Genomic DNA, 24,208 nt, shown 5'->3' on the forward strand with positions numbered 1-24,208 from the left:
CTCTTTGACTCCAGATAGAGATAATATTTAATTAACACGTTTGACCTTTTATCAGTGCTCAATGCTGATGGCTTTCTGCACACCAGTTAGGTGTGCCTTCCTGCAGCCTGCTGCAAACTTGGGAGTAGGACAGTGTTACAAGGTTTCCTCACTTATCTTTGAACATTTTCTGATACTCTCTGTTTGAAAACTGAGAACCTGAAAGTGTCATCTTCCATTATTTTAATAGCACTTATGTTTGTATCTCTTATTCCTATATGGTGGAATAAAGTAGAAAACAAGTGTTACCCAGAAAATCAAAGGACTGCCTAGAAAATCAAAATCAAAACATTTTGATTCTTTTTCCTGTGTATGTTTAAAACTTTCCAAATTTCTTGTGGTAAGATGGGGTTTGAGTTGACAGAACATAAATGGTGCCTCAAAATAGCTGAGAACAATAAGCTCATTGTACTAATATGGCAGAGAGCATCCTGCTCCTTCTGGTTTAGCTGTTACCAGAGACCTTCTCACAATGACATTCTACCAACCCTTAGTTCCTGATCATTGTTAAAATTCCAAAAATTCTCATGTCAGTGAGTTATTTTCATTTAAAAGATGTCCCAGGCGTGTAGCCTGACCTTGCTCAACCCTTTCTGTTGCCCTCACCTGGTCAGATCAGGATGGTTCAGCGAGGACTCATTCACTAAACACCTTCATTATTTTAGCCTGAAGCTCAGTGTGACCTGGAAGTAATACAAAGCAAGAGAAACCTCACCTGCATAAGGGAACCCTTGGTAATGTTCATAAGACATGTAGTCAATGGCACTGAGACCTATTTTCAAAGTACAGCAGCACCAGTTATATTTGATAATTATAAACATTTTATTTTTACAGTATAAAAATACAGGAACAAAATACTATACAGAAAAATATAAAGTTAAGTCGAGATCTTCTCAGGCCCGTTTAAGACAAACAGGATCACATTGTGCAAGCCCCAAACTTCAGAAAATAAAATTATCCTGGCAGTTGAAGTGGTGGCACACTCAATCCGAATAGGACAGCTGCTGCTCACCATGTCCAGAGGCAGAGGTGTGCCAAGGGATAACCTTCCAGCACAGGGAACTTAACTTGTCTTGCAGCTTCCAACATCCTTGCAAGTTTGACTTTGTTACACATAAAATGGAACTGAAGTCCCGCTCCATGACCTGACCTGGAGATGAACGCCCCAGCCCTCACAGTATTTACAGTAAGGTGCCACAAGCCCACCTGCCCACACACATCCCCGAGCTGTGATCCCACCCCAGGGGCTCACATTTACACAAACCAGTGGCTGCAGCACACTCACATAAACACAACTGCAAGCTCTCTGTGACCAGTTGTGAGCTGGAAACTGTGATTTAACAAGGCAAATGGTCAGTAAAAACAAGCTGATTAAGTCCCTGAGCTTCCACTAGTTCCTCAAAACAGAAAAAAGCAAACTCCCCTATCGCCAAACTACAAAAGCAGCCAGCATTCTTTTCCAATGTACTGTCTCTTTCACTACATTCCTGTCTTTAAGAAAGAACACTGGGCTGCAGCAGCCAGCCGTACAAGAATCATCTCCCTCTTCTTTACCTGTACTTCTCCAGGACTATTTTCATTTTCCACAACCAAACTGTCCAAGTTTGCTTGCAGGTAAAGCAGGAAGGAGAGACAGGAAAGAAAGCAGAGAATTAAGGAATTACAGTGCAAATTATATGCTCATGGAAAAAAACCACAAAGGAAAAAGGTTCTCTCTAGATTTTCTAAGCCTGTTCTCTCCATGGCCCCAAAACAGGATCCATCCTTGTTAGGGAATAACTGCCAACTGACCCTAGACCTTCAATAGAACATTGGGAGCACATTCCCCACAGCAGTGCACTTGTCTTCACACTGCCTATCAGCAATGCTACGAGATGCCTTTTCATCACCCGGTAATCACAGCAGGATTCCACAAGAAAGTGCAGTGGGAGTCTCAGGTCTTCAAGCTCCTCTTATTTTATTCATTTGTAGCAGAGATTTGAAAGTCCCTGTGCTGTATTCACAGTGGAAAAAAAAGTGCAGCAACACACACTGGAGACACTCCAGGAATTAGTGCTGTGCTGAGGCAGCTTGTGGAGTTCGAGTAAAAAAAATTGACAAAAGAAGAAATAAGGGCAGGGCTAAAGAGGAATACAGAAAAAGAAAGGAATTGCTCTGGGCACCAGCACATCCCAGTTCCTCTCCACTGCCAGAAAGGTGCTGTAATGGATCCTGTCTCCTGTAAGCAGCAAGTGCAGGACTGAGCAGTTGTGTAGGGTTATCAGCAGCATATGTGGACAGTCTGTGGCAAGCATAGGGACAGCTCACTGCCACTTGTAGATATTCACCATCTTCTCTGTCAGAGTAGCCAAGAGGTGAGTTTGGTTCACCTCCAAGGGGCAGATATCCAGCACAGGCAGGTCAGCTGGCAGCTTCTGCAGCAAGGAACCACTTCCAGCATCCCAGAGCTGTGGGAGGGACAGACAAGGTCAAGGACTGAGCCAGAAGAGACCTTCCTCTCTCCAGAAAAGATGTCCTCAGTTTAGTCAGAGGACCCTTTCTCTACTTCCACACCCTGCTTGACTGGTCTTCAAGCAGACTTGCAGCACAATGCCACCCTGACCACCCACTTTGACCCCACTCATGAGCTCTCATGCAGCCTGTTGTCCATCTTCTGCATTTGGGCTGCTTTTTTATACAAAGGGCAACCCTTCTCCTCCTCTTCCCCATCATTCCTAAAAAGCCTGCATCCTTCTCCCACAGCACTTACCACGCTAGCTATCCCACCGAGTCTCTTACACCACTCAGAGGGCCCAGTTCTGCCACTGTGCCCAACCACATTCCCCTGGGGGACAACAGGGGCTCACTGCCTGCGTGCCCTTTGATGGATGGGGACCACAGGCCTTGGCTAAGACTTGGAATCCCATGCTATCAGAAGTTACACCTGCCACAGCAGTACAACAGACCAGCTAGCACAGGGGCAATGTGCATGACAAGACAATTCCCACCAAATCACACCTATGCTGTGACTGATAAGGCTCCTCTCCTAAGAACTGCAATAAACCCTTACACCACAAGGAAAGGAGCAAGACATACCAGAGCAGAATTGGATGCCTCATCACCAGCACACACAAAGACACTCCCGTCATCCTCCGGGCTCTGAAAAATGGCATTTTTGGTCAGCAACTTGCAAGTGGGCCCGGCACTGAAAGTCTGAACCGGGTTAGAAGAACACACCACATCTTCAGAGGCCTCTGTCAGTGGGCTGCAAGTCAGTTCCATCATCACACAACGCACACACGGGTTATTTTTACCTGTGTAGGAGAAATAAAAAGGTAACTTTTGAAAAATGTACTCACAGATAGGCTGTGGGAATACAAGCAGCACCACCCTGCAGCTGCCTCCTTTTGCCCACCACCAGTTTTTATCTACGTGCAGATGCTCACTGCTCTAGTAAGAGCAGGTGCTGTGTTTCTGCTGTGCCCACAGCACCACAGCTGTTGCTGAGCTCAGCCCAGCGCAGTGAGAAGCAGTGGGAAGAGCCCTGCAGACACACCCCAGTACGTACCAGGCCTGTATGTGGCCAGGCAGTGCCGTGTGTTGATCTCTGTTTGGAGATCGATGCAGCCTCCGGGTTCCAGGGGCAGGTGATGAGGCCGGTAAGAGTTGCCAGCTTTCTGTTCCCAAAAGCAGGCTCCTTCCAAGGTCCCAGCCAATATTCCGCCATAAGGCAGTGACGCTGAGGCCATCCGGGGCAGGTAGGACAGCGATACCATGGGGCACCTGGAAGGGTCATTGGCAAGAGTCAGTGCTGTCAGCTGCAGCTCTGCTGGTATCCTGCTCGCTGCTGCAGAGCTCCAGTTCTCCAACTGCATGGCAAACAAAGGGCCTAAGCAGGCTGTGAGGATGGTCCTTCAAGCAAGGAGTCCCAATGAATGTGTCAAGTATAAATTAAATTCAACTTAACTACTGAGCCTTATGTTTTACAGAAGCACCAGACAGCACACATCAGATGAGCACAATCAGTGTTTGATTCCCAGAGTGTAAGAAACAGAAGCATCAGAATTTCACACCTCTTTGTGATTTGTCCTTTCAAAATTAAATACTAAACCCAGCTCCAAAACAAATTCAGCTCTTCTGTTTATGCTGCACCAGTGGATCTACTTCTGACCCTTGTGTGCCTTAAAAAGAGCACAAGTGTTTGGCAGATGCATAAGTTATATATATATACGATACAACTTTATGAGAGACTTCTCACATTTGTGCTAAATGTGAATTTTTGAATAAGAGAGTCACATAATACAATTTAAACAATTGCAATTGTTGCATGATTTTACTGAAAGAGTGATAAAGTTCTGGAATCATCTGCCCGGGGAGGTGGTGGAGTCATCATCCCTGGATGTGTTTAAAAAAAGATTGGATGTGGCACTCAGTGCCATGGTTTAGTTGAGGTGGTGTTAGGGCATGGGTTGGACTCGGTGATCTTGAAGGTCTCTTCCAACCTGGTGATTGTGTGATTCTGTGATTTATGGAAAAAGCTCTGTTTAACTTGATGTATATTAGTTGAGAGGAATGACAAATCCTTCTGCCATACCTGGACTTTTGAGGGACCAGTTCTTGGACATGAGAGTTTGTGTCTCTCAGATCATATATCATGATAGAGCCATTGACCAATCCAGCATAGACATAGTTTGTGTCATCGAGACACCAGCAGCAGCTCCACACAGGACGACCAGCATTGTATGTCTGTACCACAGTGTTTGTTGCCAAGCTGCAGAAGAAAAGCAAAGTGTTGGCCAGTTGCACAAGCATCTACTGATGAGAAAACAGCATAGTTAAAGTAAGCTAATCTAGCTTTTTAAAGTCTTCAGACAAAAGCATCTCTCTTTCGATGGAATTCTCAATTAACTCCTCCTTTACTCCAGGCATGAATCTAAAAACCCAAACAGAATAATCCCTTGGATATTGTCAAGTGATTTATAATTCTTCCAGGCCAATGCTTCTTTTTCCAGCTTGATCTTTGGAGACTGGGAGAGGAAATCCCACAGCAGGGTCTCAGCTGCCTTACTGGCAAGAGAAAGGTAAGTTACTTTTCTGGAAACAATTAGGAGAAGCAACTCTGGTGTAATCCCATACCACCACATATTCCTGAGATCATAGGGCTCATCTCTTCAGATTACATCTCTCATTAATTATTTCCCCTCTTTTTACACAAGAGGAACAGTATTTACGCCTCAAAAGAATCCAATTTAAGCAAGAGTGAGACAGTGAGTGGGATGAGGACAGTTAAAAGCACGTTTATAATATTAATTCTTCCTTCTACAAATCAGGTTTCTAAAGAAGAGGGGAGTCCACAGAGGGGCGCAGCCCAAAAAGCAGATGAAGTTGGTATCAGATCAGGACGTATTTGCAAAGGGCAGCATTGTCAACATGCATTTGCACACTGAGAACAGCAAGAGACAGAAGACTGCGCTTATCAAAGTAACTCCAGATATCCTTTGTAACACATGTGCTTCTCCCTGGGGAAAGTGATAATGCTCCAGAGAAACAAGTAATTGCTCCCAGGTAAGTGTAAGGGCAACAACTACTAAGACCTAGCTGGTGAAACAGGGAGTTTGACATCAGAGCAGTGACTGGGTCAAAACAAAAGGACGAAAAAAAACCCCAAAAACCAAAACAAACTCACAGTGCTCTTTTAAACAACTGCAAGCCAGAGCAGGAGACATAAAGACATCTTGGATAATTCTTTTGGGGAGGATGACTGTGGAATGAGTAACTAGAGAAGAAAGATGTCCAAAGAAGGACTATTCTTTCAGAGGGAAACTGAAAAAAGTATGAAGATGCTGTTGAGGCAAACACCTAACTCCAAGACATTCTGGGTTCAAGCACAAAAGCAAGAGGATCACAAGCTCTGATGCAGCCAGCCAGGCAGTAAGAGGCAGATATGGAAGTGCCTGGTTCCTTGTTGCAGTGTCTGCTCACTCTTCAGATTAAACCATGAAAAGAATTATCAGCCTAATCAGTTAGAAGTCTGACATCTTGACTTGAGCATCAGAGACAGTTTTGTTTACTTTTAACTAGTCTAGCAAACGTTTCAACATGGTTACAGGAAAGCAACATTCTGTACATTTTTGTTGCAGGATTAAGTTCTCTTCATTCCTTCACTTGTAGGAAAGAATTGAGACTAATTAGTCAAACAACAGACACTTATCTTGCCTAACCCAATACTAACAGACAAATTGCACAGAGATGTTAATATAACTCAGTAAGAATCAATCAGCCAATAAAGTTTTGAAGCACTGTAAGATTAAGACTGAAGAGCAGCAGAGCAGCAAGAACACACACTCATAAGCTGTAAATTCTAACAGGACCGGACACATTTTTCTCCCAGTCTCTGCATAATTAGTCTCCAACCTGCTGCTTTAAGTCTCTGCTAGCTCTAGAGAGCCTCTAATATATGCTCAACAATGCTGTTTATGCATTTCATACCCCAGATGAATTCCATGATCTGCAAGAAGTTTAAAATCAGAGAAACCAACATCACTGCAAGGAAGGAAGAGCCCAGCCTAACCACCCCTTATTTATGCTTTATGTACAAGTTCCCACGCTTCACATTTCCCTGCAGCAACAGAAACCCAAGTGGACAGTAAATGTCATGTCTATATGTTACATTTATTCTCAACAGAATTGGCCAATCTGTGCTGAATTACTTGTTTTCCATGGGACAACTGCCAGAGAGAGGTTGCTCCATGACACCTCCACCTCAAAGATGCAAAAGCATCAATAAGCCCTTCCCTCTGCTAGTTCCCACATGCAGGAAGACTATGCAGACCTGATCTCATCTTTGCAGCATCTTTCAGAAAGCAGAATAGAAACCAGAAATCAGAATAAAATCCAACCCAACCTCTTGCACACGGCCAAACCCTGCAGGGACAGGCAGCAGGGCTCACCTGGTGAGTTTAAGAGTGCTGTCCAGGGCAGCAGAGAGCAGCAAACCATCTGCTCGAGTGCCGAAAGCCAGGCCCCGAATCTGTTTACTGTGGATGGGGATGTACTGACTGCTCTTCAGGTTGGCCAAGCTCATCATCTTAACACCACAACCTGCCATGGAAGAAGGGTAAAGTAGATTATTGCAAAGCAGCATATGCATAGAACTTGCTATTCTGTGCCAGAACTACAAAGTCTGCATTGAAGCCTGTGGTGGGATGACGATGTAAGTTATTTGCTGTTCTGGATAAGAACTGCCACAAATCATTCTTTAATTCAAATGGCAACAAGGCAAAATCCTTAAGGATCTGAGCCAGCAAGAGCAAATTCAGTACCAGTGTTACAACTCTTGTTACAAGGCCTGTTGCTCTTTAGCCAGCTTCTTCAAAGGCACTCTTGCCCAGATAAAGCCACACAGAGCAGGATTACATGGCTATTTAAGAGAACAAGCATCACAGCAAAGAATAGTTACAGGTGAACTTAACCTGTGTGCTACAAGAGTCACCACAAAGCCTCCATTCAGAGATTCAGTCCCTGGCTACAAATACCAGAAAAATGAGACCAGTTAAATGCGGAAAACCACTTTTTTATGCCTAGATAAGGCACATTAACCTCAAACCCATTAACCGAATAAAGTAAGTTTCATCAGTCAGAAAGCACTTTGCAAATAACTGCTCTCAGACTCCTAATGCCACATCTATTGCACTGAAAAAGCCACTGGCACTGGTCCAGATGTCAGGTCACTGGCCCCTGGACATAACAATGAGACAAAACCAGGGCTGTCCGTGCCTTCTTGGCTTCCTATTTCCTCATTAGGAAACAGTGCTTTAAGCATTCACATTAAAAGGAGTTTGCTTTTGGTTGAGGTTTTTTTGTTTGTTTTTTTTTTTTAAGGGTACTGACAAATCAGCTGCATGTGCATCAATCCACCTACAATTTGGGAAGCAATGTTTCTCAGTTAACCACTGGAAGCTTCTCTGAAGGCCCCACTGCCTAGCCCCTTCTTGCAGAAGTTCCACATTTGCAAGGATTACCAAAGGTGCATGTGGCATTCCAGCAGGAGAGTGGAAACCCTCTGGTGGGATTCTGCCATAGAAGTGCCAGGGAAAACAAGCTCCTTTGCTAGACAGAAGCTACCGATGCAGGGGCCAGATGAACTATGGGGAGCCTTACAAGTATTCTCAGTTTACAAGGCACATGTAAAGGCCAAGCAGAGAAGCAGGGAGCAGGGACAAAGTAGAAATTACATTAACTTTTACTTATGAACCCCCAAATGTTGACTTGCTTAATTACCAGGAATAAAAGTAGATTGTGGAGAAGGCTGGGATACCACAAGACAACTCAGTGAGTCACAGTATGCCATTACTCTGCAGTTCCCAGTCTGAGACACCAAAAAAACCTTTTCCAAGTGGTACTTGCGCTGGCTTTGGCTGGAGGGGAGGCTGCCTGGGAGGCAGGTGCGGGAGCTGCCAGGTTGCTGCGAAGCGCTCACATTGTACTGGGACACCAGAGCCTTCAGCTCCTGCAAAGAAAAAACCCAAAGAGCTTTAATGTATCACCAGCAGTGTAACCTTCTGCACTCTCTGCTTCAGGTGTTCCAACTGTACTTGTTCTCAGATAAAAGAGGGAAATACAGTCCCATTTCCATGCTGTTCCTGAAGTATTACATTTTTAAGTAAATGGCCTATGACAGCGTGCAACACAAGCATTCAAATGCTGTGTAAATTCTGGCAGAATGTACTCAAAGTCTGTTATTGTATGTATTACACCCTGTGAAAGAGAGGACTCTTGGGCAACACATAAAAGCCAGTAACAATTATTACCAGATCAATGCTGTTTAGAAGAGAATGAACTGCCAAGTATTATGTGCCGCTAAACCTCAAGAGAAAGTCAATTAAAACCATTTTCCAGAATTTCCAGAATACCCCATAAAAAAATAAAAGCCCAAGATTCAACATAAAGGGCGTTGCAGGAAACAAGTCAGTCTATTTAATGATGATGACCCTGTTCTTGTAAACCCTGTGCAGCAAATTCCAGGAACGACACGACTCTCAAGAGCTCCAGTCCTGTTTTCTACCACCTCCTCCCCTCTCTTCCTCCAGCTCAGTTGATGAACGCTCAAGGATACTCAGCAAAGGCACAGACAAGAACAGCTTCTATGAGGAACAAGATATTCCTTGAATTCCTTTTTCTGCTGAGATCATCAGGGGTGTGAGGTGGGAATGCAGGTAGTGGCACCAGCATACTGTGAGTCAGCTAGAGGTGTCCCTTCCCAAAAAGCATTTTGACCATCTTGTAATCCAAGGTCAAAACCAGACAATACAGGATCTCAAGGATATTTAAGAGAAAAGCTGCTGAAGGAAAATTGCTACTTGCTTTCTGTTGTCAGAGCAATGCAGGTTCTCCTTCAAACACTATGTAATCTTAAACAATTAAGGGTCACAAGAATGATACTATGAATATATCAGTAATTGCAAGTCGGCCTCAATAGTGAACCAGCCACCACCACTTAACCCGCATCGAAGCAAAGGCAGCAGTTTTCAAAGAGGAGAGACCAAAGTTCAAGCTCTACATTAATAGTTATCAAGACCTGTAACTTCTGGAAGCTGCTCAAGAGGAGAGCAGTTCTGACACTTTACAGAGGTCTGATCTGTTTGGCATCAAGCACATTCCAAATGTCCCAAGGGAATATAAAAACAAAAAAAAAAAAAAAAAAAGGAAGTTGAACACTCCAGATGATCCTATTAGAGCAAGAAAAGACAAAACAACCTGGGCAAGGAAGAAGGGGTGTGAGGGTTGTCAGGATGCTTATGATGAAAGCTGTAGCTTCAGGCTTAGAGTAAGCAGTCAGCAAAAACACAGGTAACTTAGAAGAAAGTAACTTTTAATGAAAATTTTAATAAACTCATTATTTCTAAAAGGTGAGGGGAGGAGACTATGACTGGGGATCAGAAGTGATTAAACTTATTTGTTGCTCTGGGGACCTTACAAAACTCTCCTTGTCACCTGCACTCAACATTCAACTTTCACACAAGTTATTAAAAAAGAAACCAGGCAATTAAAATCGCAAGGACTGTTAGTACAATGTTTACATTTAAACACAATGGACAAATCCAGCAGAACCAGGAAGTCTTACTGGAGACACATTAGCAAGGTGATTAAAAACATTGTGCTGCAGACAAATTCCACTAATTGTGCTCAACAGAACGTTCTGTTCATTATGGAAAAGCCTATACTTTCCTTTAAGATGCTTTGCAGAGTTTTCCTGATGGCTGGTGTCAACTAAAGGCCTTGAGAGCAGACGCCTCTCTCTGCACATGCTATGACTGTCCCTAGATTTCAGCTTGCCTTTGCAGTGATGAATGAACACAGTCACACTGGGGGGAAAGAATGGGCTATACAGCAAAAGTCTTCCTGAGGAGCATGCAGGAGAAGCAGAAGAGCACAATGAATAGGAAAACCACCAGCTACAATACATTCAGAACAGTTTTGAGTATTAGGTTACAGCCCTAATAGCTCATATGAAGCTTTTAAGACAAAGGCAGGTAACAATGACTGTCATTCTCTGGCTGTTTCCCACAGAGCTCTTAGAGAAGCCACACCTGCCACCTCGCACTGCAGAGCCCCAGCACTGCCTTTAATAGAGAAACACAGGACACGACAACCTCAAGCTGTGGTGCAGCACTGCAGACATTCCACCTTGCACCTCCCTTTGGGGATCGGGTTCAAATTCAGGCTAAAGGACACGGAGCATTTTTAACTGGCTTCACTACAAACAGCAGCAAGGAAATACCAGCTTTCACTTCCCCAGAAGTGAAACTGGAGGTGATCACAAAGATGAACAATTTTTATACAATAAAACAATTAGCCTAATATTTTTTCTAGAGGCATTGGATACACAAGTTTGTATTGATATTTTGCCATTCAATTTTTTTTGGATGCTCTGAAAATTCTATTTTAAAAAAGCTTGTCCATTACATCAAGCAATATAAACTGATCTCTGCAAGGCTCACAATTACATTTGCTTTCTTCTCCACAGCAGCAGGCACACTCCCATAACTTCCCTGCCAGTCCTCCTTTTCCTGCTCCATACCCAAACAGAGCTACTGCTTCCTATGTGCAAAAATCAAATCTCCTACCCCAGCTGATCAGAAGGCAGAGATGGTTTGCTTATCATTAGCTACTTTTACTGAAAATGCTGGCAGATTCAGGAGGAGTACTGCAGTAGCTCACATCTCATTCCCAAGTTCTTTTTGCTCCTAAAGGAAAAACATTAGGTAAAAGTAAGGTGTCAGCAGCACTGGTTCCAAAAGACAAGCCTGAACCTCCTGTGGTGGGCAGGACACAGCTCAGCACAGCCCCCGCTCCTGAGGGCTTTCTTCCAGAGCTCTCCTCAACTTCAAGTTCCTTTTCTCATGTATTTTCATATAGCTAAAGACTCGAAAACCATCAATTTCATAGTCTCAATAACATTACATACTTCAATAACAAAGTACAATGAACAAGACCGTTAATGGGTAAGAGCATGGAAAAAAGCATACAAACCTAAAAAAAGGTCATAACTAGTGCTGTGACTGCTGCTGGGCACAGCTCAAGAGCACTAGCAACAAAAAACCCTGAACAACCCAATGCTACACTGCAGTCACCCAAACAGGGCTGGGCTAGAAACCTCCCAAACTAAATGCTTCTATGCAAATAGTTACTTTACTATCCAGCTTCTCATAAAACAAGGAACTCATTAGGCATCTGCTCAAAATATAATCAAACAAGTTAAAGACTTATTGCAGACTTCCTGCTGACTTTTTTTGCTCCCCAGTATTCTTTTACTTTCAGTTTATTCATAGTATAAACAAACACCTTAAAATTGCTTCCAGCATTTGCATTAACCACTACAGCACAATGATGAATGCAGTATAAATACTGAAACAGAGCTTAAAGAACATGGGGTACTTAATCTTTATAACGTGTGACTTCAATTCAGTTAGACTGGACACTCCATCATTTAACACCAAATGAATTGCAGGAAAACATTATGGACCTGCAGTTTCATCTTATTTGCATTTTTCTTAAGCCAAAGTTTGAAGTGGACCAATTTTCTTATTAGTGATGATGAGCATATGGCTTCATGCAGGAATTCAGGAAATTTATAAAGCTTTATCTTATGTCACACAGGAAGACTTCAGCAAAGAGGATGTTGTTTAATGTACAGATATGAATAGCCAAGACTATAAAAAAACATCCAGGAACAAAGAAAAGCATAAAATAAAGCAGGCTGCTAGACAGTGAGAGGATATAATCTGCCTCACATAACAAAAAGTAGCAAACCGGCAATGAAACAGGCTCTTGGAAAACCTAGCACTGGTGGAATACACCCCCTTATTCACAGCTGGACGCACTGGCAGAGTCCATAATTTATAGGAATCCTGCAAAAGCAGCTGGGATGGGTTACAAAATATCTCAATATTGCATAAGGCAGAAGGAAGCAGTAATTTAACAACCCATCATTTATAGTCAGTAATTTGTGTTCTAAGAGGTGCCTCTCAGCAGCTGCTCAGCCCATGTATAAAGCCTCCTGTATTGACAGGCCAGGTCCCAGGGTACCAGAGGGTGCTAAATGGGAATGTTGACTAACCTTCCAAAAAATCCAAATCCCTAAGGATTTTTGTTATTCTTTCGATTTTGCAAGTAGTCATGCCTCTTCACAAATTCTCAAGCCTCTTGACTAACTAGTGATAATAGGTTGTATTACAGGTTTACTACAGAGATTTCCAAAGCTTGCTTTGATGCAACTACAAGAAAGATGAGGAGAGTAAGTCAAGTTTTTATTACCATGCCTTTCTAGGCACCACAAAACCTGAGGAGGAACCTGCAACATTGGCAGCCAAGCAACTCTACTGCTGGGCTGCAACTTCAATTAAGTAATAAAAGCACAAAAAAAGTCAGTGTTTTTGTAGCGCACATGAATATTCCAGCGCAGGATGTTTTTATCAGCTTGGAATGATTCACCAGTTGAGATTACTAAATCTTGCTGATTGTTAAAACTGGAATCCTGTCTTCTCTCCTCTAAGGGAACATGGAAAAGGCAGGTTGAAGAGAAAGAAGTCCTCTGTGCATTTGTAGCATGAGACTCACCTGAACTTGCTTGCGGAGTTTGCTGCATTCATCTGTCAGAACCTGGAGCTGGAGACGGCTCTGTGCAGATTCCAGCTCTGCCTGCCTCCGCAACATTTGCTCCTTTTCTAAAGAGCTGGAGGAAGGAGAGAAAAGCAATCCTTAGGACGAGGTATTATCTAAGATGCTTTTCTGGGCTGTCAATTCCTGCCCTCTGACTTCATACCACCAGCCCTGTTCAGGAAAATCCACAAGTAACAGAAAACCTGGTATTGCACTAACCCAACACATTCACCTTGAGATATTGAGTTATGCAATTGTTCTGAATGACTCACTCAAGTATTGTTCCAACAGACTTTCTCCTCACCCTCTCCAAAAGGATTAATTTAGTAGAGGAGGGTGAAAGAGAAATCAATTTTCTTTCCCCTACAGAAACACTTCAGCAAATCCTATACCATCAATGTCCATGTAATACACTGTGTCAGTAACACAGCACATCATAGCATAACTATATACAGCAAGATCTTCAAGCTTGTCTCTGCTACCAGTAGCTAATCTTGTATTTCAGGAAAATATATCTGTACCAGAAAAAATAATACAGATAAATTCTCTGTGAATGCCCATAAAGAGGCCACATTTACTACCTCACCTTAAGCCCAGAAGTGCATATACACCATGTAGCAGCAGCACTTTTGATAAGTTACTTGAATTTATTTCTCTTTCATACAGGTTTACATGAATGAATAGCTAAACTGGGGAAAGAAACACCAACACTCCTTAAAATTAGCTGTACACTTGGTCTGTGTTGCCCACTGCATTCCGTACTGCAATATTCCAGTTATTTCTGTCGTTCATATGCAGGGAGCTCTAGCTTGCCTAAGTATTTTGCAAATGCACAGACCTAGCCTTGCATGTTCCAAAGCACAGAATTCTGTCATTTCCTCATAGCTTTTTCATGTGATTTTTTTTCCCTGCAGAACAAACAGGTGAAATGCCTATTTAACCACCACAAACACATTCTTTATATAAGTACCCAGAGCCTGGAGGCTGGTGAGTTTTTCTGAATGTGACAAACAAACCTCATGATCTTATACCTAATTCAAGACTACGTGCAAACAATACTGATGCATGCACACACACATCTGTGCTCCATTTGTGGCTCTGTGCCACAAGGCAGCCACTGCCAGCAGCTCCATGGACTCACAGGCAGTCACCGCTCCCTGCCTTACAACAAAAACAGGAGGCAGAGAGGAGGGGCAGGGCTAGTGGGGAAGGGCTAAGTCAGACAATCCCCTCTCCATGAGAGATAAGATTTACACACCAAATGCCTTCTGTGCTTCTGAAAACCATGTTATATATCATTTATTTTTGTGTTAATCCAGTAAAAGAAGCATGACCCTTCTAAAGGCACACTTCAAACACATCAGGCTGTGGCAATCTGGAGAGAAGGGAGATTCTTCCCTTCATGACTGTTACTCCTCAATCATTTCTGATCTATAATTACCAGGATAGCGAGGTTTCTGTTGAAAGACTGCCTTGAAAGAACAGTGGTATAGTTGTAGACAGGTGAAGAAACCCCAATTAAATTCTATTCAACACAAGACTCAGAAGAACTCAGATATCTGCAGCCTTTTAATTCCAGAATAGTATCTGTGACAGCATCTTACTGAAAATAAATGAGTCCCCATTTTCATACCTGCTTTTCCTTATTTCAATACAAAGTCTACATTTAAGTGGGAAAGGGAAGTGGAGTCATAGTAATGCTTGCTGACCTTTTGCAAGTAAAGCTACATGAAGAGTTTGACAAAGCAAGATGGAAAGTGATTCATATGAGGTATTGCTCTGTTTAATGCATGCAGAAAAGATGGTAGAAAAGGTCAGCTATTCACCCTCCTTGCATTCCTAACTATGCCTTGCTTTTCCTATCTAATGATGAATTAGCAATATACAGCTTTTTGGCATCAACTCTGCATGTTCTCCCATGATAACATTTCAGGATACAGCACAAAATAGCTTTTGCTGTTTCAGGGCCACAAAATGCAAACTCAAGAATTCTGTTCCAAAAGAAAATGAAAACGTGCAACACAGCAAGGCCTTGGTTCTTTAAGTCAGCTACACTCCTGATACACCCCATGGGAATAAACAAATTGCTTTAGGTAATACAGGAAATGAAAGCATGAAGTAGAAGCCAGAGTGCAGCTTTGAGTGCCAGGTGCCTTTCCATGGAGACTCCATACCTCCTCATGCGCTCCTGCTCACTGGTATCCAGCGCTTTCAATGTGCGGGCGTACAGGATCACGATGTCGGAACGCTTGGCCTTCTTATTGCACTGAAATCAAACACAAGCTCAGTTCATCTACAGGAATTTAACTATGCAAACTATGCATCCCTGTGAGTCCCTAGGTATTGTTTTATTTAGCTCCGAAGGGAGGGGCTGTCTACTGGAAAACAAAGCCACAAACACACAGCATGTTTGCATGATGCTCCCTCATACAGACACCAGAGCTCTAACCAGGGCTACAACAACAGTTTAAGTTGCATATCCTATTGTACCTTTAATAATCCATCTTCTTGCTTCCCACTAAATGTATTCTGCTAATGCACCAGCAAGGCAGCACGGTCAGGTATGTTCCAGGGACAAAAAACCCCAAATCAGACAAAGAAGGGAAAACAAGATCTGAAACAAAACACCAGCCCAACCTCGGGTTTGAGAATACCAAGACTTGCTGCTTGGCCAACAGACAAGGATTTAGGAACCCCTGAGTTTACTCCCAACTATTACTTCTGTGCTATATTCCTTTTATCAAATTCTACAGGCCCAAATCCATAGAAGTGTTCCAATGTTGTATGAAACATTGACATCTCACTGATTTCTGTGACACACAGGGAGTCAAATGTCAATAATTTTGTGCATCTAGCTGCAACCATTTAGTACTTTATCTTCACCTTAAAAAGAAGGCAAGTTAGAACTTGCAGATGCCATAATTTCTTCCAAGTTTATTGTTTTGCAAATATTCTTTGCTGATGAGAAAAGAGGCACTGAATACTCAGATCGAGTAACCTCTGCTAAACATTTAATTACTGTGTGTGCTTCAAATGCAGACTTCTCTATTACTTAGGAGCACAAAGATATCACAAGCAGTAGTTTCAGAGCAGACAGCCTCCCTCCCTCTATAAAGAGCTGCCTTGCAAAACAATAAATGGCTAAGACAGCTTTCCTAGCAGCCAGCAGCTACCACTGGCAGGATCAGGAATGCTGCAATTTCACAGTAACTCAAGCCACTTAGTATACAGACCATGCACAGCAACTCCATGCTATTCAACCAGAGAACGCCCAGTTGTAAAGGACAGAGACTCAAAATGAAGGGAAGATGATTCAGCTTCAAGGATCTCTCCAGGGCAAGTTCTCCCAGGAACTTTTTAGTATTTATATCAATGGAAGAGAAAGAGAGAGCAAGCAACGCTTGAGATGTTAGTGTTCAAGAAGAAAGCAGTCACAAAATTCCAAAGAGTAAAGGTGCCAAGCAGGTCTCTCAGAATTCTGGGCCTGAAGTGGGGGAAGAAAAGCTTACACAGAATTGACAGGGGTAAGAAAAATCAACTTTGGGGCTTTGCTATGGCAACAAGGATTCTTTAGGTTTAGTCATAGCACACTTCAAGAGGAAGTTTCTTGTTGAGAGGAGGGAATCCTGCAAAGTCAAGCAAGAACATGGAAGCTCTCAAAATGACAAAGCCAAAGAAACCCTGGGCTTCCAGCCACCAACTCAGAAAGCAGCAGTACTGAATCCTATTTACAAGGTACTCGTTGACCTATTTTTGGTCAACATTCCTTCATGGAGAAAAGGAATAAGGAATGGGAACACATCACAGAGAAGTGTAGACCTCATCGAAGAAGATCAGTTAACCATGGAAAGAAAGCTGGAAAGAAAACCTTCAAAAGCTGATTTACCACTTGCAAATGGACATTAAAGGACGTCACTTGGTTCTCAGTTCGCTCTCTGCAAGCTTCCTAAACAACCTGGTCCTCTTAAAGGCTACGAAAGCAGATACAGTTCAAAACAGAAGATTAATCAACTGAAAACTAAATTAGATGATCTTTAGGGTCCTTTCCAACCCTAACCATTCTGTGGTTCCAAAACAGTTCTCAGACAGATTTCTTGTCCAATAACGTATTCTTTATGCTTAGTTAATTGCTTCTAGGAATCCATCTGCTATTTCCATTCCAGGTGGTTCTCTCCAGGACTAGAGTGGAGCATTCTGAAAGTTTAGCACTTCAACTCAAACTTTTGCATCTGCTACTCACAAATACTCTACTTGGGAGAAGATCCAAGTCATAACCTATCCTTTAAAGTACTGCTAGTTGTTACTGGCCTAATAACATCAAAATAATGGTGGGGTTTATTACTTCTGAGGCACAAGTTAGGCACCCATAGTAAGTGCTTTAAGTGCTTTCCAGTGCACATAAACACCCATTTTACCTGAGGGCACTTCCCTGCCTGTCCCTTGAGCCACCTCTCAATGCATGTGTAGCCAAAGAGGTGTCCACACCGCAGCGCTGACAGACGGTGGTCCCCAGCATTGGTCCACTGCTCAAAGCAGATTGCACAGGTATCTCCTTCCTCCTCATCCAGAGCTGCAACAGGAACTGATGGCCCCAGATTCTTTTCTGGAGTTGTCTAGAATTAAAAATTAAAAAACCAACACAACTGCTTTAGAAAATGCAGCCTTTATCATATATAATCTGTCTCCAAAAGCATTTAGTTCACCTTACTTGCTTTTGCTGGACTTCAGCTTCATCTTCAAGACTTTCATGCTCTGCAGAAGCTTGAGGTGGCTCTGCTTGGACCTGGCTGGAAACTAAAAAAAGCATTGCTTAAATGAACTGATTCATAATGAGGGAAAAAGGAGTTTTCCTGCTTTGATCTGAAATCATCAGGGCACAGGTTAAGTAGTGACACAGCACAGGTTACATAAAAAGCTTCAGATCAGTGCCCTGGACACAGTCTGTGTGTAAGGCCTTCTATACATCGACAGTAGTGCCAAAGAATTTTACGTTTTCTTTTATGAAAAGCAACAGAATTTCTGAAAAAGAAGAGGTCTTTTAAGGACAGAAATTGTTATCAGAATTTTCTGACCTGCACAAGGACAGAAATTGTTATCAGAATTTTCTGACCTGCACAAAACAAACAGACCTGATCTATAGTTAGGCTGATGTAAGGTTATATCCCTGCATCATTATGCCCTGAGAAAGACAGACACCAATATGCAGAAGTTGCTTTGCCAAGGGATCTAAGCATGCATATTTCATGTGCCAAGAAAGCATTTCCCGCATGCTGGCTGTCCATTCACTCTGACTTCAGCAGTTTTCCAGCTGGTAATTGTCTGAACTATCAATTCTACTGGTATTCTCCCTATGTTTTTGTGGTGGGCTTCTGTCAGCCCATCTGCTGGAGGCACAGGCACACTGAATTGCTACATGGGGATCACCATCACTAGCATAGTAAAAAAGGAGCAGAAATCACTGACTCCTCTCTAGCTCCTGACAAAACAAGAGTTATTAATCACATTTAGTAATCAAGGCAGATACTTTCCATCCAGTGGAAGTATTACCTAACCCTGGCTAATGTCAATAAAGTTTCCAGCATCTGTGGTTCTAAGAGGAGCCACTGGCTTATATAAACAAGGGAATTCCAGAAAATCCAACAGAGAGCATATGTTCATACAACAATATACAGCACTTAACAGCTTGAGCTCCTGTCACATGTAAAACTAGCCCAGAGCAAGCAGAATAGACCTGTTCAAAAGACACCTCACAGACATACCCTTTTAAAAAAGGGTAATGAGGTAGGCTGGCCAATCCAAACCAAAACTGAGGGCAGAGAGTAAATCATAAGGACATTCCTCAGAGACTGAAGTAAAAAGATATCCTTGTTCTTGTATTCTCTGGGCATCAATAACCTTGACTAGCAAATTAACTATTTGTCACTCTTACATGTGACAAACTGTGCATGTTCATCACAAACAATGTCACTGAAGTGTGTTTCAGCCTGTGAACGCGAGTTTAGATAAAGAATTGTGCGACAGAAAGAGATGAGGAAAGAAAAACAAAAAGTACCTCCATCTCCTCAGCTAAGAGTCACAAGTTACAGGAATGAAAGTTAAACTGAAGAAGATTGAAATCTCAAATAATTTAAAAATACTGAATCAATCCTTCTCCGAAAGCACTTACTGATGTTCAAATTGTGACCTGATGCCTTCAATAACGCTCCTTGATAATATGTAACATCGGAAAGATGGCAAGCAATCTCTAAATTCAAGTTACAAATAATCCTGGAAATGTTCAGAACATGTAGCAATCTGCAAACAGCAAAACATTATTTAACATTATGGTAGCAATCACCCATTGCTGCTGCTGCTCTTAGGAGCTGCTTGCCAGGAAGCCGTGTGGCAGCAGCCTGCTCCTGTCAGCTGTGGGCACAAAGATCTCTGAGCACTGTCTGTTGTGAAGCTCAAAAGGATTTCCCTGCTGAGTTTTCAAACAGCAAGAAAAGTGTCTGAAATCAGTCTCTACACAGCTCCAATACTGCACAAACCTCCTGAGCTCGCTGCTGGAGGTGCCTCCTGGGCTGATGGCAACAGTGGTGCTGCTGCCGCCACTGCTTCCTCCTCCTCCTCCGAAGTGCTGCTGTCAGAGTCACTCACTTCTACTATCTCGTCTGGGCGCTGTTCCTGGGTGTCCCTCGCAATACGGGGGGGCTCCAGGTGTGGAACTGGTCCTGCAGCTGGCTCTTGGGTCCTGCTGAGTTGAAAGTAATGGTCCAATGCTGCCCTGAGTCCAGAAAAGCAAGAAACAAAAGCTACAGTCATTTCAGGTAAGCTAAAGTTTCAGCATGTTTCTCCATGAATGTTTACAGGAAAATTCCCAGGCTTTGACTGCAGCAGGAAGATGTCACAGTTATCAGGTCAGGCCTTCTCTGGTAGGGGGACAGTCACATAGGATAGCCCACTTTGTGAGCAACAGTGAACAATCAGCAGGATCAGCAACAATTCATTTCACTCAGTTCAAAGAAAATCTTCTCATTACAACAATGATACTGTCTTTTTTGGGGGAAGAAGGGGATGGTGGCGTTGGAGAGGAGAAAAGCAAAGTAGTGTCATTCACTATTAAGCCTAAGGAAACTCCTAATCTGTCTCTCCAACCGTAACTCAGCTCTGGTTTCTGGAGCCACCGGTACTACGAAATGCACATTGACTACTTTGTGTCTAGTCTTTCTACTTTCCCTCTTCTTTTCTTCTAGGAACTTCATCCCTAGATAGAAACATCCTCCCCTCTCCCCCCATCAGTTCAGCTATTATCTCAATTATCCTTCAGATTCAAAAGAGTTTCTTGGGTTGCCTTCCAGCCCTCACAACTACAGTGACCTTCACAGGCAATCGGAGGGCAAATAACACAGTGGTGTTTAATCAATTCGGAGGAGAGGAGCTCTTGGTCTCACTTAATTTAAAAGAAATGCTTCAGCTAATTATAATTTCACCCTTGGCATGTACAAAAGCTAGAAAGATGAGACAAAACCCAAATAAACTAGAAATTGGGATTTCTTTCTGGCTGGAGAACATCCCCACTCACTCCCTTTTAATCCCATCACAAATGGTATTAAATAGACAAGATTTTTTATTTTATCTGAAAGTTAAAAAAAAAACCAACCACAAAAACAAAAAACCAACCAAAAAAACCCTACAGAAAAATATCAGTTTGTATGTTTGTGAAAGTTTCTACAGCAACTGTCACCAGAAAATGTAATCAGGCAGTCCTTAAATCAAAGGTGAAATGCAAATCAGAGCACAAGCTCCACTGAGCTAAATGCTGGCTGGAACTGCCAAGAGTCAGCACTGCTGCAGGAATCATGGACAGGAATCTGGCTGCGCAGAGGGAACAGTAGCAGCAGAAGCTCTGCAAGCAAAATTCAAAATGTAGAAGGGCTCAGAAGTCAACACCACCCCTGCCAACACATGAAACAGGGGGATTCACTTAACAAGGGCACAGAAGACACCAGAAGTTGCTGTGCTATTACTTAGCTTAAAAGGTAGGCGAGGTACCCTGGATTTGGCCCCAGCCACACACCTGGGCTGGGCACTGTAAGCCAGGAAGCAAGGCAGTTTTGAACTGGCGCTGGACCCAATCAGAGGGCAGTTCAGACCCAACTTCCCTTCTGCTTTACCTGGCACTGATTGTCCTCTGGGAATCACCAATTCTCTGCTGCCTGCGAGCTCTCCTCACTTGTGGATGCTGTGTGAGCTGTGGCACGGGCAGTGGTTGGTACAGATCAAACGCCCCTTGCAGCCTCTGCAGCTCACTGGGGGCCACGGCAGGACTCGGCGGTGGTTCAGGCTCTGCTGCTGCTTCCCTTGTTGTACCAGCATTGGGTGTGACAACAGCATCATCAGCAGGAAGGGCTGCAGTGCTGCCTCCTTCTCCTTCACCCAGCACGGGAACGTGGGACGGGAGCACTGCATGACCAGAGGGCTCTGGGGCAAGTGTCCGGAGGGTCTCCACCGAGTAACCAGCCACTGGCTGGAGATCAACTTCCATCTCTTCTTGAGCCATTTCTGCAAAGATTTGAAGAAAACTAGGATTTACTTGTAAGTGTAGCCTGATGGTAGCAAGAACCAAGTATCGCACTCAGTGACTACAAAAGCTTTTAGAATTCAGAGTCAAGAGAAAATTTGTCCTTTGCAGCAGAGCTTAGCCACAAGTCAATACACATATGTGAGCTGGGAGCACCCTCCCAGAGTCCTGGGCTCAAAGTCTTTGGCTCGACAGCAGCTAGCACCAGAGGCACATTGCAAAATCAACTTAAATAAGCATGTGGATGAGTACATAAAGTTAATGTTTTCTTGCTGGCATCATTTACTTGCCAAGTAAATTCACGTGGATCTTGAAGAACAGTAGGAAATATCTGAGAGACTCCCTGGTGAGCAGCAGTGCACAAGCACTGACAGATACAGCCAGAAACAAGCTCTACGACACAGTCCTTTGCTGCGCTGCTCTCAGGAGGTGAGCTGACGTTCAAGTTTGTTCAAATAAAATTCCCTTATCATAAGAGATCACTGTGACCCTTACCCAGAGCTCACTGAACAGCCCTTCAGGTATTTACCAACACCAGGCAAACCCAGAAAAGGCATGACAGCAGAACACATGACTGAGACACTATTGGTACGAAGTTATCTGCAGCATCAGCATTTGTGGATCCACATTCAGCCCAAGACTGGATAAACATGAAATTTGCAATAAAACTGCAAATATATTATTAAGGATGGTTGCCCTTCTACATCTTTGGCATATGGATTTCAGGTTACCACCTGAACATGAGTACTATCTTAGAGTTTGAAGAAAAACAGGAGACAATAGTTTGTGTATTATTAATTCTTATGCTGCTGTCAGCCACCAAATTAAGAGCACTTTAGTTACACTTCTTACAACACAAAAAAGTTCAAGATTATTTTATTAATTGAATGGATAGATGCACCAAAAACTCACAAAAGTCCTTTATTCGAAGAGGTGTGTGGATTAAATTCTGCAAGCTACTGGAAGTCATTCACATTCTCCAAAAAGTACTTAGGCAATCATAAACCTGGAAGGCATTGGGAATTGCAGACCTCTAGCACTATTTAGAAGCCCAAAGCACACACCAACACTTACCCAGCTAGGGCTGTACAAACAGACCGAAGGCTGGTTGTAGTAGAAAAAGTAGCTAAAAAATGTACACAAGTATTAATAAAGGAGGATGTACTAAAGCTCAGATATTTTTATAGACCTTTTAAGGAATTCTAACTTATGAGTAATTTCATCATTCTTATCCTAATTAACAATTCAGCCTAAGCTAGGCAAGAAATAGATGTTACCACCTCCCACCAGAACAGCTGCATGGCCAAGACATAACAATATTCAACAATCAAGTACTGCATCTCTAGCATTATGTTCATGAGAGAACTGCCACCTATACACATAATAAACCCTTTATTTTCACCATACCTAGAATCATGACGTTAAGGGGTTGGAAGAGATTGGTTAAGGATACAATCCCAACCCCCCCTGCCATGGGCAGGGACCCCTCCCACTAGACCAGGCGGCTCAAGGCCTTATCCAGCCTGGCCTGGAGCACTTCCAGGATTGGGACATCCACAGCCTCCCTGGGCAACATGTTCCAGTGCCTACTTTAACTGTGAGATTTATAAAAACGTCAATACTGGCATTTTCACGGTTAAATCTTAGAATCTGGTCAAAGGAGCAGTGCTTCCTCCAGCCAGCCAGCTGCCTACCAGGCAGCCCCGGGAAGTGCCCGCAGACGGAGGGTCTCCACAAACGGGCTTCCTGGGCCCAAATGAGAAATTCCGAGCACTTCCAGAAGGCAGAGCTTGGCTGGCAGCCTCAGGGCTCGCACCCGAGGGCTGAAGGCTGAAGCTGCAGTTTCCCCTTTCGGAGGGCACCCAGGCCCCGCTCCGCACCGCCCGCAGGGGTTCTGCCGTACCTGCTTTAGCATGAAATTAACAACAACACTCCCCCCCCCCCCCCCCCGAACACGACCCAAACGAAACACGCGCTCCACAAGAGGGGGTTCTCTGCCGGCTTTTTCATAGAGCTCGCATACTTTAACTACGAACCCGCCGAAAAAAAGGCATGAGAGCGGGATACCCCTCCTTCGGCAGCCGCAGGCAGCCCGAGCGCTCGGGAGGAACGAGCCGTGCTGGGGGACTCGGCTCGGGCCATAGGGGATCGAGCTGTGCCGGGGTCCCAGCCCGGTACCGGCCCAGAGCGACCCGCCCTGGCCCCACCACCCCCTCTCACCTCCACGGGGCCCAGCCGGCTGCTCGAGCGCCGCGCCGCCCCGCCCCCGCCACCCTATTGGCTGGCCACGACCTCCGCGCCTGCTGCCATTGGGTGGGTCGGAGCCGTTCCCGCCTTCTCATTGGCCAGTCGCTCTGTCCGTCTGTTCAACGGAACTGGGGGTGACCGGGCGAGAAGCAGGGAGGTAGGGCCTGCTCTGATTGGTCAAAGTGCCTCCGGGGAGGCCGTCTGATTGGGCAACGAGGC

General features: G+C 43.8%; 1 protein-coding gene across 2 annotated transcripts; it reads right to left on the reverse strand.

Moving 5' to 3' along the window:
- Positions 1–842: 842 nt before the first annotated feature.
- RFWD3 (ring finger and WD repeat domain 3) lies at positions 843–24,026 on the reverse strand. 2 transcript variants are annotated; one of them, XM_042027376.1, is made up of 13 exons: positions 23,963–24,026; positions 21,336–21,723; positions 19,710–19,945; positions 17,888–17,973; positions 17,595–17,792; positions 15,354–15,445; positions 13,138–13,252; positions 8,299–8,527; positions 6,969–7,119; positions 4,613–4,789; positions 3,587–3,801; positions 3,115–3,332; positions 843–2,486 (listed from the first exon to the last, which is right to left on the reverse strand). In XM_042027376.1, the coding sequence occupies exons 2-13, from the start codon at positions 21,719–21,721 to the stop codon at positions 2,343–2,345; spliced, it is 2,247 nt and encodes a 748-aa protein (XP_041883310.1). In that variant the 5' UTR covers positions 21,722–21,723; positions 23,963–24,026; the 3' UTR covers positions 843–2,342. The 2 variants fall into 2 exon arrangements, with proteins under 2 accessions (XP_041883310.1, XP_041883312.1); XM_042027378.1 differs by lacking the exon at positions 23,963–24,026 and adding an exon at positions 22,817–23,932.
- Positions 24,027–24,208: the final 182 nt, after the last annotated feature.

The sequence above is a fragment of the Corvus kubaryi genome, unplaced genomic scaffold, assembly GCF_017639235.1.
Source record: "Corvus kubaryi isolate FWS band 111438036 unplaced genomic scaffold, C.kubaryi_AGA036_p1.0 37300, whole genome shotgun sequence".
In the NCBI taxonomy this organism is placed as follows: Eukaryota; Metazoa; Chordata; class Aves; order Passeriformes; family Corvidae; genus Corvus; species Corvus kubaryi.

Bases quoted from the DNA above. Each gene is read 5' to 3' on its own strand.
- RFWD3 (XM_042027376.1), bottom strand. From the start codon at position 21,721: ATGGCTCAAGAAGAGATGGAAGTTGATCTCCAGCCAGTGGCTGGTTAC. The intron at 7,120-8,298 runs GTAATTAAGCAA...CTTCCATGGCAG, and splicing joins ACAATCTACTTTTATTCCTG to GTTGTGGTGTTAAGATGATG. The intron at 3,333-3,586 runs GTACGTACTGGG...TCTCCTACACAG, and splicing joins CCTGGCCACATACAGGCCTG to GTAAAAATAACCCGTGTGTG.